The sequence below is a fragment of the Rissa tridactyla genome, chromosome 4 (assembly GCF_028500815.1).
Source record: "Rissa tridactyla isolate bRisTri1 chromosome 4, bRisTri1.patW.cur.20221130, whole genome shotgun sequence".
Taxonomy (NCBI): domain Eukaryota; kingdom Metazoa; phylum Chordata; class Aves; order Charadriiformes; family Laridae; genus Rissa; species Rissa tridactyla.
Window position 1 is genome coordinate 71,947,425 of NC_071469.1, and position 14,229 is coordinate 71,961,653.

At 54.7% G+C, this 14,229-nt stretch overlaps 1 protein-coding gene across 5 annotated transcripts in view; it reads left to right on the forward strand.

Moving 5' to 3' along the window:
- CPNE2 (copine 2) overlaps positions 1-12,304 on the forward strand; it is a 70,682-nt gene extending 58,378 nt beyond the window's left edge. For 4 of the 5 annotated variants that reach the window (XM_054199584.1, XM_054199583.1, XM_054199580.1 and 1 more), the window contains 4 exons: positions 3,604-3,655; positions 4,877-5,010; positions 9,674-9,910; positions 10,916-12,304. In XM_054199584.1, the coding sequence (XP_054055559.1) occupies positions 3,604-3,655; positions 4,877-5,010; positions 9,674-9,910; positions 10,916-11,023 (531 nt within the window). In that variant the 3' untranslated portion in view covers positions 11,024-12,304. The remainder of the gene's footprint in view (positions 1-3,603; positions 3,656-4,876; positions 5,011-9,673; positions 9,911-10,915) is intronic. The other variant, XM_054199579.1, reaches the window with a different exon arrangement.
- The last annotated feature ends 1,925 nt before the right edge of the window (positions 12,305-14,229 follow it).

Consider the following 14,229-nt stretch of genomic DNA (forward strand, 5'->3'; position numbering starts at 1 on the left):
GGATGCTCTGTAAGCGCTACTGGAAAAAAACACCTCTTTTTCCCCCAGGATGATGGCTAAGCCCACTTAAACCCTGGCGGAGAGCAGCTCTCCCTTCCCGGGTGCTTGGCCTGTGCCTAAAAGTCACCAGCCCTAACGCCTGGAGTGACCCATCGGTTGCCTCATGTCAGGAGTCGGCACATCCCCCCGTGCGTCCCCCCGCATCCCCCAGCCTGTGGAGGGTGTCCATCCCTCCCTGGCTCACCCGGCCCACGGGGTCTGTGCATCACCAGCTCGGCTCACTCGCTAAAGGTTTTTTGGCAATCAAGGCTCGTTGGGTAATTTCAAAGCCAAAACAGCAGTTCTTCGTTGAAACCCGTGCCCTGTCTGACAGCGGGCAGGTGGCAGGGAGCAGCGTGGCCAATGATACTCCCAGGGGGACATGACAAAAGGCGACTCTTGTAGCCACAGACCGGAGTGAAAACTGGGAAGATCATTAAGAGACGTATAAATCGCTCCCGTTGCCATGGCTCCCCCAACGCTTCCCAAGCGCCCATTGAAGCGAGATGTTTTGCACACAAAAGTCTCGTTGGAAATGTCAAAGAACATCTTGCCGTGTAACAGCTCTGTACAGAGCCTCAAGCGGTTTCCCAGCAGGGGAGAGGAGAGGGAAGCAGATGGGTTGTGGTTTCTGGGGGATGAGCACAGGCAAGGCGGCAGTGGGGAGGGTGATGCTTAACATTGGAGACCCACCGGTCGCCCCAGGTTTGGGAGACAGAATCATAGAATCCCAGACTGGTTTGGATTGGAAGGGACCTTTAAAGGCCACCTAGTCCAACCCCCCTGCAGTCAGCAGGGACATCTTCAACTAGATCAGGTTGCTCAGAGCCTCATCAAGCCGGGCCTTGAATGTCTCCAGGGATGGGGCATCGACCACCTCTCTGGGCAACCTGGGCCAGGGTCTCACAACCCTCAGCGTAAAAAATTTCTTCCTTATATCTAGTCTGATGGGGTCTGCTGAAGGAAACGTCCTCATGCCCACAGAGCTCGGCCTCTCCAGCCGAAGCTGGTGGCTTCGACATGCCACCCCTCAAGGCTTTCTGTCCATTTGCCTTTTTTTTTCTGTATACAAGCAAACTGAGTTGTGGCAGGAGTGGGATCACTGTGGGAGGTGGCAGAGAACCCTCTGCAGGATCAGTTCCCCAGCACAGGCTCTGGCCATGCGTCTGTAATTCCTGATGGGAAAAGATGGAGCTACCCCATCCAGGACTGGAAGAGGACACAGGCTGGCTGCAGATGAAGGTCTTGCCCTTTGGGGTGGTTTGAAAGACCTTCTCGCTGGAGGTTGCTGGTGCATGTGATACGTGTAGGTGCTCCATGTACATTTTATTGGACTCTCAAACTGTTTTTCAAAGTATGAGCTAAACAGGGAGTGGGATCTTTTGTTGTTTTTGTTGTTGTTGTTATTTTGAAGCCCTCCTGTTGAATTTTCTAGCAGATAGATATATATATATATATATGCGCGTGCACACGCACACACACATATATATAAAAAAAAAAAAAAAATCTGTAAAAACTCCAGAGGAGGTTTTGCAACACTTCTGCCACGCAGGGGGTCTGCTGTGTCGACAGTGAGGAGCACAGCTCCAAACCGTTTCGTCGCTGCTTAAAAGAAAGAGAAACCCCTCTTTCGCAGTGCGAAACGTGGAAATATTTTTGCTTGCCTTATCTATAAATACTCCTACGGCAGAATTTTGAACGTCTGAAAAAAAAAAAAAAAGAAAACCAAACCAAAGCGAGCCCTTTACAACTGAAAAAATCAAGGAATTTGAATTTGAATTTGAATATATCGCCGAAAGTTGAGGCTTCTACAAGAAAGGGCGTACGCAAAACCAAGTCCTGCGTTTCAGACTGTGTCTCCAGCCCTGGGGTTACTGTTGGCTGGGAGCGTTACTGGTTGTGCTCAATGGGCACAGAGAGGCCTGAGCAGGCTGTTGACGTGCGCCGGTCCGACGGCTCGGCAGCTCCGCAGCACGGGGAGGACTCTCGGTTGACCTACTTTTGTTTGGTTGCTATTTCCCACCCCGCAGCCTCTTGCAAAAATAATTTCTGCTGCTTTCGACACAATGCCCAGTATAATTGGAAAGTCTGAATCAGATGCGCGTTGCTTTTGCAGTCTCAGGAGGACTTCTGCTTCACGTGGCGCTCTAGAGGATGGTCGTTTTGCCAGCGTTATGAATACGCATGTCCCGAAGCGATCCCCTGGCCGAGCAGCTCGGCAAACCACCACCCTTCTGAGAGGGAGAAAAATATCCTGGTTTTATAACTCTGGCACGAACAGGGTGGGAGCTTTTTGTTTCAGAGCCCTTGAGCTGGTGGTCTGAAAGCCCCAATCACCCCCTTCAACCTTCAGAGGCGCAGGGAGAGGCGGTCGCCTGTCCTCGGTGCTCCTGAGAGTCTGTTTTCTTCTTAAGGTCCCTACATTGCAGGTAGAAAGGTGAGGAATCCCTAAGCCCCCACATCTGATGGTTGCTCCCCGAGCAAGCTATTGACCCATGCCAACACTGGCAAGGTTCATGCTGGAGGCTGGAAGTCCTGAGCTGCCCTGCCTTTGCTGGCAGAGATTGGTTTAAAGCAACCGTTGACCAGCGTTTTGTGGTTTCTGTCTGCCGGGTCTTCCCGTGGAAGCAGACGAGGAAGGTTTTGTGATTTGCAGTCAGCGCTGCTGTTTGGTTTCTCTGGCTGGGCTAGCGCAACAAGGCAGGGACAGGGCTGTGCCCAGCTATCTGCCGTTGCCAGTGTCCCAGAGGACCTCCTCATGAGAGCATCTCCCTCAGCTTGAAGAGGGGGTGGAAAACCTGAAGGATCTTACACCTGCCTTGGAGGAGGGATGGTTTCACGCTGAGTGACTCACTGTCCATCGTGTCCAAGCGTTCATGGCACCTCTCCTGTGCCTCTCCTGTCCTTTCACTGTCATGATGACCCAGATGATGAAGCTAATCAGCTGCCGGCTTTTTTTATGGCAGCTGGCGTGCCAGAGCAGGTCTTCAACCCAGCTTGCTCTGTGCCTGCCTCCCTCCTGCTGCACAATACCACCTGCAGAGAGATGGGGAACCAGGATGCTGCCAGAGCTGGGGCTGCCTGTGGTGCTAATTGAGTTTTCTCCCTTTATAACCTTGCAATAGGATGAAGTAATTTCTCCCAGTGGCTGGTGAGATGGCCCAGCTGGCTGAGAGCATCCCTTCTGCCTGCTTTCCCTCTGGGCAGCCAGTGGGAAGCTGTGTGGCCAAAACTGCTTTCATAGAGGTAGAAGAATGCGTGATGTGATAATTTCAGGTGACTCCACGATGTGTGGGGGGGGGACGGGAATTGAGGAACCAGCCCATCCTCAACTGCTGCTCAACCCCAACCACATTTATATTTGCTGCTCCTTGCTGTTTGGGTAGCAGAAGGCTGGCAAGCGTTGCTGACCCACCAGGATGGACCGTAGCGCCTGCGACCACCGGGTCCTGCCCCAGGGGAGCGTCAGACCCAAACCAGCCTTGCACCATCAGCTAAACTGGTTGTGAGCAACCTGCTCTGCACCGTCCCTCCGTGTTAATTTGGGTCTTTTCTTCTCCACAGGTATCCCACGAGTTTGCCATTAACTTCAATCCCACGAACCCGTTCTGTTCAGGTAAGCTTCTGCCAGGTCTTCGGGACTCCTTAGATACCTTCGGTGTCTTCTGTCCTTCTCTCTGCATTTCTGCGGTAACACTCAGGGATTTTTCAAGGTCTGTTCGGAGACCGACATCAATGGCGAAGCAGAGCACATGTGAAGGGTGCACTCAGAGGAAAGCAGAGAGAATCTGGGGATGTGTAGGAAGGCCCAGGGTAAAATACAACTGGATTCAGACAGCGTTAAGATCCGCCTTCGCTCTGATGTCTGGTGTGTCCTACCAGCCGTCTGCTCCTCCAGCAAGCCTGCAAGAGACACTGGGCCTGCTTAGCAGATGGGGAATTCAGACTCAATGCTTCATTTAGCAACTGGGAGTTGGCCACAGACGTGGCTGAAGAACTGCTCGAATCCTAAGTGGCAAGGGCTACTGTGGACTCCGAAAGTCATCTGGTTGGACCTCTGCCTTAGCCCGGCGAAACGGGGGCTCGGGCAGCCTCCAGACCTCGCTCGCTGCTTCCTGACAGCCGGCTGTGAACATCTGCTTTTCTGCTGCCTTTGCTTCGTTCAGTCCCTTTCCGGTAGCCATGAAGCATTCCTTGGACCTGATTTATTGCAGGTGTAATGGGATGGAGAAGCCACCGTCCTGCAACTCTTATCAGCGGCAGGTCCTGCCCAAAGAACTGGTTACCCGCTGATTAATTGTGGAATTGGTGATTTTTGAATTTCACACCCGTGTGTCCTTCGGGAGAGCGGCCATTTACCCTGTTCTGGTGTGGCAGAAGCAGAAGGGTCTCCGATGGTCTGTGGGTCCCAAAGACAGTTTGGGAGCTCAGAGGGTGCTTCTGGGCGTGTTTTGCTTCTCTCTGTTACATCTGCTCCATGTCTGTTTGGGTTTCGGTTATGCTCAGAGACCAGGAGTTACTTTCCTTTTTGCTCCTCCTCTTTGGTTGATTGGGAGATTTTTGCAGAAACCCAAGGAAAGCCACCTTCGACGGTGAGCGCTACAAGGGCCTCCTTACCCCAGAAGGTCTGAGGGCCCACTACAAATTGACTAAACCCCTGGTATGAGAAAATTTGAGTGGAGTTAGATGAAACTTGGGGAGCTGGATGAGTTTGGGGGGGGACGAAAAAATAGGTCTAACTTCAGCTCCTGTGGCAGCATTAGCTAATGATGGTTAATTGGAATGGTAGTGGGCCTGAGCTGTGGCACATTGTAATGCTCCTTTGCTTTCCTCGAAGGTGTGGAGGGCATTGTCCAAGCGTACTCGGCCTGCCTGCCCCACATCCGCTTCTACGGACCCACCAACTTCTCCCCCATCGTCAACCACGTGGCCCGCTTCGCAGCTCAGGCCACCCAGCAGGAGGCTGCATCTGTAAGTCCATAAGATCCCATAGTGTGATGGCAAATCCTGATGGCTTTGGGCAGGGGAAGGCAGAGCTTGAGCTTGATTTCATCTTTGCCTTTGCTGCGGGTGGGAGGCAGAGCCTTCCCACCAGGACCATCCCTGGGGGTCTCTGCAGCTGGGGCCTCTCAGTTGGCTGTCGTCACTTCAGAGGGAGAATGTAGAGCCATTGCAGATGCTTCTTAGAGAGGGGGAAAAAAACAAAAACAACGACTCAAAAAACTTGACAGCAGTCAGCAAAACTGCAGCTGTGGAAAACCTTAGAAATCATTGGAGAGAAAATGGAAATGAGGGTGGGAGATGCCATGAGGTGGGCGTCCCTTGGTTCTATACGGATGGGTTAAGCACCATCTTAAATGTCGGTCCCCTTATCTCAAAGAGGATCAAACAGCCCTGGGAATGGTAACGAGAGAGTTGGCCAGGCAATAAGGCTGTCACCTTCTGGGCCAGGAAGTAAACTCAGATGCATAAAATCACGAACGGTGAAAAAGTGATTGATTTCTCCCTAATTCTTACAGGGAAGGGCTGCCAGGCGGCCCAGGAACGGCTGGGTAGGGGGTGTCCAACTGGCCAGTGCGCACTGGAGTCAGGGAGCTGACACTGTCCCGGGACGGTGGCCGGGCTGAGGACTGTGAAGGTCCGGAGAGGGAAGGGGTGTGCCCATGGCAGACCCAGCTACCAGGGGCCATTCACTGCTGCGCTGGGGCGAGCTGGGGCTCAGGAGCCCTGGCGTGTGCCAGCCAAGAGCTGGTGGGAGCAGGAGAGGATAACTTAGTTGTCTCCTCATTTTTTTTTTCCTAAAACATCCTCTGCTGAGCTCCAAGGGGCTTTGCTCTGAGGAGGCAACCTCTGTCCTTATGGATAGGTGGGGAATGATAGTCCTGAGGGCCATGGTCCTGGCTTTCAAAACAGCTCCTGCGTGCTGCAGGATTGGCCTGGGGCAGGACGGACCGGATGGTCCCGGGGTCCGCGGGGGGTGACGCTGCCGCCGAAGCGTGGGTGGGAAACATGAGCAACAGGGAAGAGGTTGAGCATGACTTCAAACCTTTGGCTTATTTCCCGTCGACACACAACAAACAGCCGGAGGAAGCATCTCCTTGTCCTCTGGGGAGATCTCCCGGGGAGATCCAGGGGTGCCCTGCAAACAGCAGCAGGAGGGAGCGAGCCCGTGCCATCAAGCGTGATGTTTCTGATGTGGCTGATGGCCCAATCTGAACCTTTTGCCGGGAGAAGACCTTTCTGCTATTCCACTTCAAATAGCTTTTATATTTGAGGGGGAATCGCAGAAAAACCCCGGGATGGCTCCGTTTGGTTGTTGCTTTTTCACACCACTTGGACGAGCAGCGGGCTCAGAGCCAGGCTCCGGGTTCCCGTGTGGCCGCTCCAGCCACTCGGCAATCCTGGAAGTCCCCGTTAATTAGTCCACCAGACCGTTCACATCCGTATGTGAAAAAGCTGCTCATTAGCCTGGGGGGCCTTGTACAACCGTGCTTGGTCATGCGGGGCCATCGGGGAGCCGGTGCCGGCATGTATTTGGAGGGTGAGGCTGGTGGTTGAAGGGATGCCGGGATGCCCGCCTGTGCCGGGAGCTGCAGCCGTGGGTCCAGCCTTGCTGGTGGTGACCGGGACGTCCTCTTAAGGGTGTGAAGAGCATCTGCAGACTGCGACATGCAGCTCACTTGGGCGCCTGTTGGGTCCCTGTGCCCGCGGGCCGCCTGCGGAGGACGGCAGGTCTGGCCCATGGATTTTGCCGGCCAAAAGCAGCTGAGCATCGTGCGTGGCAGGAGCTGCCTGGGGGGAAAAGCTTCCCTGATTCCTGCCTGGAGCAGAGCTGGATCACACCCAAAACCTCCTCCCGAAGGGGACCTTCTCCAGCCTTGCCTTGGGCGCTGTTGCTCTTCCCAGCCCCGGGCACAAGGAAATACTGAATTTGGTTTAATTCGGCACAAATCCAGGACGCTCCTCATTTTTTTCGTTTTCTCTTTCGGCGCCAGTGGGGGAGGGAGAAGCCCACAGGCTCCACACTGAGCCGAGGCGCTAATCGTATGCAAATTGCACCCCTCCGTTGGCACTAATAGTTTAATCAAGGGAGATTTTAAATAATGGGCACTAATAGTGCCATCAGAGGCAAGCTTGGGTAGGCTCCGTCTTTTTTTTTTTGGAAGCACAAAGTGTTATTGATGAGGGATCTGGCTCCCCTGGGGTCTTCTCCTCTTCCATCCCATCTTCAACGCCTGCGGCAAAGCCACCCCTGACGCTGCCGGCCTTGGTGGCTGCCTGGGCCTGCCCTCCTCTTCCTCCCACTCGCGCTTGCTCCCAGCATTTCAAATAAACCAAAAAAACCTTGTAGTTTTTCCATGGCAACGCGGATCACAAAACACCGCAGCCCTCGGCTCGTAAGGGATGGGAGGACTAAAATGTGTCGGGGAGGAAGAGACGGAGAGATTACACACGATTGGACTCTCGGGGAAGGATTAATAAGCTTTGGGGAATTAAAACACACCTTTCCAGCAGGGTCCCTGCATCCAAACCTCCCCTTTTCTTACCCCATACTGCTTAATGCTGCCTAATCCCTTGAAGCCCTGCTCAGGCATGTGAGCCTAATTGCTGATATTGCTGGCAAACCATCAGGAATCACCCCCCAAAGTCCCCGTGGATTCAGAGATCCGCCATTTTAACAGCAAAAAGAGGAGAATAGGGGAAGGTTCTGCCGGGTTGGTGTGCCCATGGAGACCCCAGCCCGGCGGGCACCCGGCCGCGGGGCCAGCCTGGTCCCTGCCCCAGCAGCTCCGGTTGGGATCGCGCGCCAGTTGGGTGCCACGTCTTGAGCCCGGAGGTGCCACCAGCTCCCCTGCCCAGTTGCCATTCGCTGAACCCTCCAAAATTGTCATCGCTGCTTGGGGAATGTCCCGCTGGTGCTCTCGTGCGGTGCCCGCCGCTCCCTTGCTGGTGACGATGCTCCGTGGGCTTGGAGGCTGATCCCCGGCATCGTCTCTTTCTCCCCTTGCCCTCTGAAATACGTTGTGATAAACATTCGATGAGCTCCGCTCCCCTCTCTTTTCCTGCATACATTACCGCATGTTTTCCCTCTGATTCTGTTATGGATTTCAAAAAAAAAAAGGAGCAAAGGGAAATAGTCCTCTCTGGGTTTCTTCTTTTTGACCATGCAGAGGCCGGTTTTGCGTTGATCTTTTCACAGATACTGGCAGGATGGGGAGGAAGGGTGGGAGGAATCAGCTTAAAGTCATTCCTGTTACCAGGTTTTACTCTTCCACCCATACTGGTTCCCAGACAGGGTCAGGCACCAGTCACTTGTCCTGCTTCCAGCGATGACCGGTGGTGGCCACCATGTAGGAACATGCAGGTCTTCTCCTGGAATTTAGTCTTACCCTCCAGGCTTGGCTGTTAGGGTCCTGCTCTTCAGACCTACGTCTCCCCATGATTTGCTTTGAAAAGTTCGTATTTAGGGAAAAAAAAAAAAAACCCTAAAACCTGCGCAGGGCTTAACGCATCGAAAAGGGTCGGGGTGGGGAAGGGGCTGGCTTGGGAAAACCTCCTCGCCCGCGGCCTCGGGGTGGGTTTAAGCTTGACCCAGCTTTGTTTGTGCTTGGAGTTTAGCACCGGAGCCAGCCGAGGGACGCCGCCACTTAGGAACGGTTTCAGGAGATGTGGGCTGGAGGAAGACCAGGAAAATGGGCTTGGGGCTGCGTTCCCTCCCTTGCTTTTCCAGGACGGCTGCGCTAGTGGTTTTCAGAGGAAATGGAAAGAATGAGGAGAGGAACAAAGGGCTTTAATGTGCTTAAGTGCTTGTTTTCGTCATTTCTCTAGCACATGCAAGCTGCATAATGTGCCAAAATTGAACCATTTCTTTCCCCTGAGGCGGAGAAGATGGGCTTTTTGGGGGTCCGCGTGCCCCACATTTGCTGAGCTGGGTCCAGCAGGACCGTCTGCCCGTCCATCCATCCTCCCCCAGCTCTGTGGACCGGGCCCATCGCCCTCCTTTCCCTATGGGAAAGGGAGCGGGTGCCAACGCCACTGCTCTGGCATCTCCCTGGCTTTTTGGTACCCTCTGCATCCCCCTCGGTGCCTCCGAGAGCCACGGCCTTGTATGGGAGACAGACCAGCCCTGAGCATGGGACAGGCCCCCCCATACACACACACAGGGATGCAGGAGATGCTCCCCATTGGCACAGGGACGTGTCGACGGGGACCGCCACGAAACGCACCCCGCTGTGTGTGGGTAGAGGGACATTCATCTCCCAGCTGGGCTCCTGTCCTGGCCCCAAACTCCTCCTGGCCGTGACACAGCTCTGCGCAGGTCAGGTTTGGGTTTTTTTCCCATCATTAAGTAGAGTAAATCAGTAAATCAGCAAAATATTCTGGGGTGGGAGTTGGTTTGTTGGTTGGTTATTATCTATCAAAAACCAAGGGGAGCAGGCACACCTGAAATTCCTGGGTGCTGCTGAAGGGGGGGGATGATGCCACCTGTCCTGGGAAGCACCGCACCTCATGATCCCAAATTCCCAGGGGACCCGCCTCCCGCCGACCACCCTGGCCACTCGCACGCTGTGGTGAGGGTGCCCCTGCATCCCGCTGGGTCTGACACCCCCTCTCCCCGCCTCCCCCTCCGCAGCAATACTTCATCCTCCTCATCATCACGGACGGGGTGATCAGCGACATGGACGAGACGAGACACGCCGTGGTGCAGGCGTCCAAGCTGCCCATGTCCATCATCATCGTCGGGGTGGGCAACGCCGACTTCGCCGCCATGGAGTTCCTGGACGGGGACAGCCGGGTGCTGCGCTCCCACACCGGCGAGGAGGCCGTGCGCGACATCGTCCAGTTCGTGCCCTTCCGGGATTTCCGCAACGTGAGTGTGGGCGGTGAGGAGCCGGGGGGGGGCGGGTCGCAGGCAGAAAGAAGCGGGGGGTCTGGAGCCTGGAAATGAGCCTGGGGGTGGAGCAGCCTCTGCTCAAGGCAAAAGGCAGAGGGCCGGCACCCTGCCTTACCCTGGCCCTAAACGCCACAGCCCTCGGGGATGCTGCATGGACCACATATATCAACGCTGCAGCCGCATCACCGTAACGCACGCCAGCTGAGCATCCCCCGTCTCTGCCACCCCTCGTCAAAAAAACCCCAATTAATTATCACAGGGGGTCATCGCAGCGAGCTGGGGCGGCCCTGGGCTTGCATCCCTCGCCGTGGTCCCATGCCACAGTGTCTCCCCCTCTGGCCTCATCCAACACCCACGTGCTGAGGGGTTAAAGCCGAATTGCCCCAATTGGGGGTGAGCCCCAAGCACCCCCACCCCCTCCGTCCCGCCCGGCGCCGGTAGAAAAGGGTGACGCTGGCACTGGCCCTGCGCGTGTCCCCTCTGCGGGACCGTCCCTCGCTGCCCAACTGTGTGTTGGGAAAAAGCTGATGAAGGAAGAAAAAAACCCAAACCCAACCAACCAAAAAAAAAAACCAAAAAAAAACCAAACCAAAAAAGAAAGAGAAAACGAGATTCCCATCTCCATCGGCCAGGAGTCGGCCCTGGGTCGGAGGGCACAAGGTTGCCCAGAGGGTGCAGAACATCAGCCTGTGCTTATCCTACCCCTTTTTGCAACTAAGCAGTGTATTTGTGTTTCACCTGATGGTACTCAGTACCTGCTTTTTCTAACCTACCGAGCATGTTTTATTCCTCCCTACCGGTGAATTATGTCCTGGAGGGGAGGTGTAGTACAGAATACCACCCTGGGTGTATAAAACGTTGGCTGCCAATGGGCTCTAGGGGGTTTTAAACGAAAGGCTGGCGTTGGGGACAGCCCAGCCGCCGTCTCGGTGGGTCCCCTGCGGCCGTTCTGAGGCCGGCGTCTGCTCCTCTCGCCTGCAGGCCCCCAAGGAGACCCTGGCCAAGGCCGTGCTGGCGGAGCTGCCCCAGCAGGTCGTGCAGTACTTCAAGCACCGAAACCTGCCGCCCATCAACTCGGAGCCCGCGTAGAGCCACGTCCCTCTGCATGCCGCCGAAGCCCTCCCGAAAGCGCATGGTCCACATGCTTTTTAAGAGAAGAATACCCTCCCCGAAACACTTTGTACTTCTTAATTTAATTGCTAAGTTCTTAAAACTCATCCCAGAGAAGCGTCTGGATTCGTTTTGTACAGTCCCGCCCGAGGTAACACTAAGCGGCCAGGCCATGCCCTGGCCCTGCTCTGTTGAGTCACTTTTCAGTATTGAATGTACTTTGTATAATTTCAGTGGAACAGGATACAATTTTTACAATCAAAACTTGCTTTTTCCAAGCAACGAAAGGCTTAATATATTATTCTCATTCGATGAACTGGTCATTGTATAGTTCCTGTATCTGTGTCGTACCTGTACCTCTGTCACGCCCTACGTTCATTTTTATACTGTGTACATGTTATATTTGTTATACTCAGGTTAATAAAGAAACTTGGACATTTAAAACAAGGGTCTCCTAGACAGGAAGGTCTGGGAACGTGGGTGTTCGTGTCACCCTGGGATTAGCCCCAGGCCATCGATGGCAGCGCCGTGCCGGAGAGTGACTGAAGGTGGAGGTGACCATGGATGTCCTGGGGAGGGCAGCACCCCCTCAGCCCCCGTCAAGCTCTCGGTGCCCGCCTGAGCCGAGGGCAGGGGCCGGTGCATGCGCGCGCTTGGGAGAACACCGCTGAACCCACACCAGACAGGCAGAGGGAGTTTCACGGTTCACCGCTGCTTCATCTCCGGAATTTTTTCCGAGCAACAAAAGCTCCCTGCTGCCTGGAGGAGAGGGGCTGGGAAACGACATCCCGGGCTCCGGCAGCTCCGTGGAGCTGCTCATCAGCAGCGTGCGCGTCTTCAGCACTAATTGCTGCCTTCTCCTCTAGTTATAGATTCAGGTCTTTTGAAGCTGGCAGGTAGAATTGGATCCGTTGCGGGGATCACCAGCCTTACTCTGAACTCGGGGCGAGCTGGCCTCCCTTCTCCCCATCAGCCAAAGCGCTTGCGGTAGGAGGTCGGTGTCTCTGTGCAAAGCCCGGAGCCAATTTGCACACACGAGTGCTGCTGGCCATGCTGGCTGCCACCGACCAGCGCTAGCGAGTGGGCGGTTGCCACACGCGGTGGCCACGGAGCCACCAGCAGGCAGACTGCCCCGCTCCGCCAAAGCACGGTGGCAAGGCTGACGGAGAGGCCCCGAGCCAGCTCCAAGCATGGCCCTGGGCGAGAGCCCATCCCTCGGGAGAGGTGGGCCCGCTCTGTGAAAACATTTGCCATGCAAACCCCCTGGAAAGGGAAAAACCCCAACCCACACCACCCCTTTCCCAACGGAGAGGCAGCCTTTGAAGGGTGGCTCGTTCAAAAATCATGCTGTGTATGGCTCAGCTTCCAGATCAAAGCCTGTGGCTCTGGAAAAAGACGATTATTTTTTTTTTCTTTCCATAAGAGAACCTCACATGCAGCTGCACTGGCTCGTAAGCGCTTCTGCTAGTAAAGCGTTTGTGGGGGTTTGTCTTTGGGTTGTTTTTTTTTTTTTTTAACACCTCTCTGAAGCTTTAACAACTAAGACAGACAACAAGCAGTTTACGAAGCTGTCCCTGGGGAGGGGATGAAGCACACGCCACGCAGTCATGCCAAAGAGAGAACGGTCTTTAAAAAAAAAGAAAAAACAATAATAAAATAAAATAAACCAAACAAAACCCTCCAAAACATCTAAATCCACCACTAGAATGACAGAGCTGCTGGAGCCAGCCGTTCTCCTCCAGCACATCGGCCCCGCGGCAAGGTTACTGCCACAGCTGCCGTCTCCAGAAGGTCTGATTTATCCTCCATCCCTCATGCTACGTCCCAGCACGTCTCTCACTGCATTTCGGTAACTTAATGTCAGATGACTTTTAACCGTAAGAAGGTAAATGGGACCAAGGGATGGAGTGAGGAGCTGGGACAGCTCTGCCGAGCGTTCACGGGGGCCGGGCCCTGAGAAGAGCAGAGGTGACTCAGACTCAAAGGCTTGTGCGAGCTCAAGGCGTTCCCCGAGCACCCTAAAAGAAAGCGGGGCGCTCTCAGGCCTGCTTTTAACCAAATTACAGCTCCTCCTGGCCATGCAGGGTCCAGCATAACCACCATCACCCCCTCCGGGTCCCACCTGCAGCCCCTGTGGACCACCACCACCTCTGCCCACAACTGGCTGCCAAATGCCGCTAAAAATTTCTGGCCAAATCAGCCGTTTTGACTGCAGTTGCGCTAAGCATCACTCAGGAAAAGGGCCCCCAGCGTGCTCCCAGCCAGGGCAGGCTGCTCCGACTCTGCAGAGGAGTTACTGATCTAGCTTAATGCCAGGGAAGGACACCTACATCTCTCACTCCAACCCCTCCGGGCTCTTACAGATGGGACTTTCAAGAAAAACAGGCATTTTTTTTTTTGTGCACCCCTTCTGTACCGCTCCATAGCTAAGTACGATGAAAGTCATTCAAAGCAAAGCACTAAGGAGGCGGCGAGAGCTCTCACTATTTTCCACCTGAAAGCGCCATAATTAGAGTAGCTGGAGAAGGGGCAGGAGCAGCTCTGGAGCAAACACGAGAGAGGGGCCAGGCACCCAGGAGAACAGGGGAGGAATTACAGTGTGGTTTTAAGGATCAGATTGTGGAACAGGGTTGCGCAAACAGAAAGGGTATTTTGGCTAAGGATAGCTTCAGCGTGAGCCTAACTCTTCTTGTCTCCTTTGAGGAAGTTCCAACACTCAAGCCAAGGCATGACTCCTACTACAGGCCTTCAGGGTTCGTTCCTTTTCTCCCAGCTGCTCTCTTCCGAGTTGCGGAGTTCAGGTAACTGCCCTTCGGTCCGCACGCATCGGCTGCTTTCTCAGAAGCACGCACACTTCAGAGTAGTACGTAGCGCAGGACTGCTGTGAAGGAGAGTCACAAAGGCTCTTCCACCTCTGAGCGGCCGCGCGGAGCTGTTCCACCCCACTGACCTCCCGCCAGCACTGTCTGCACACAGATGAAAAGGACGGGCCCCCAATCTTTCACAGCCTACTTCTTGCTCATGCCTGGCTCCCCACTCCACACCACCCATAAGCATTTCCATGTCAGGTTTCCTAAATCCAGCACAACTTCAAAAACCACTGCCAAGGACGGTGGAGTTCTCCAGCTTCCACACAAAGAGGTCTGGCTGAACCGGGGTATCCCACCCACTCCGCACTCATGCTC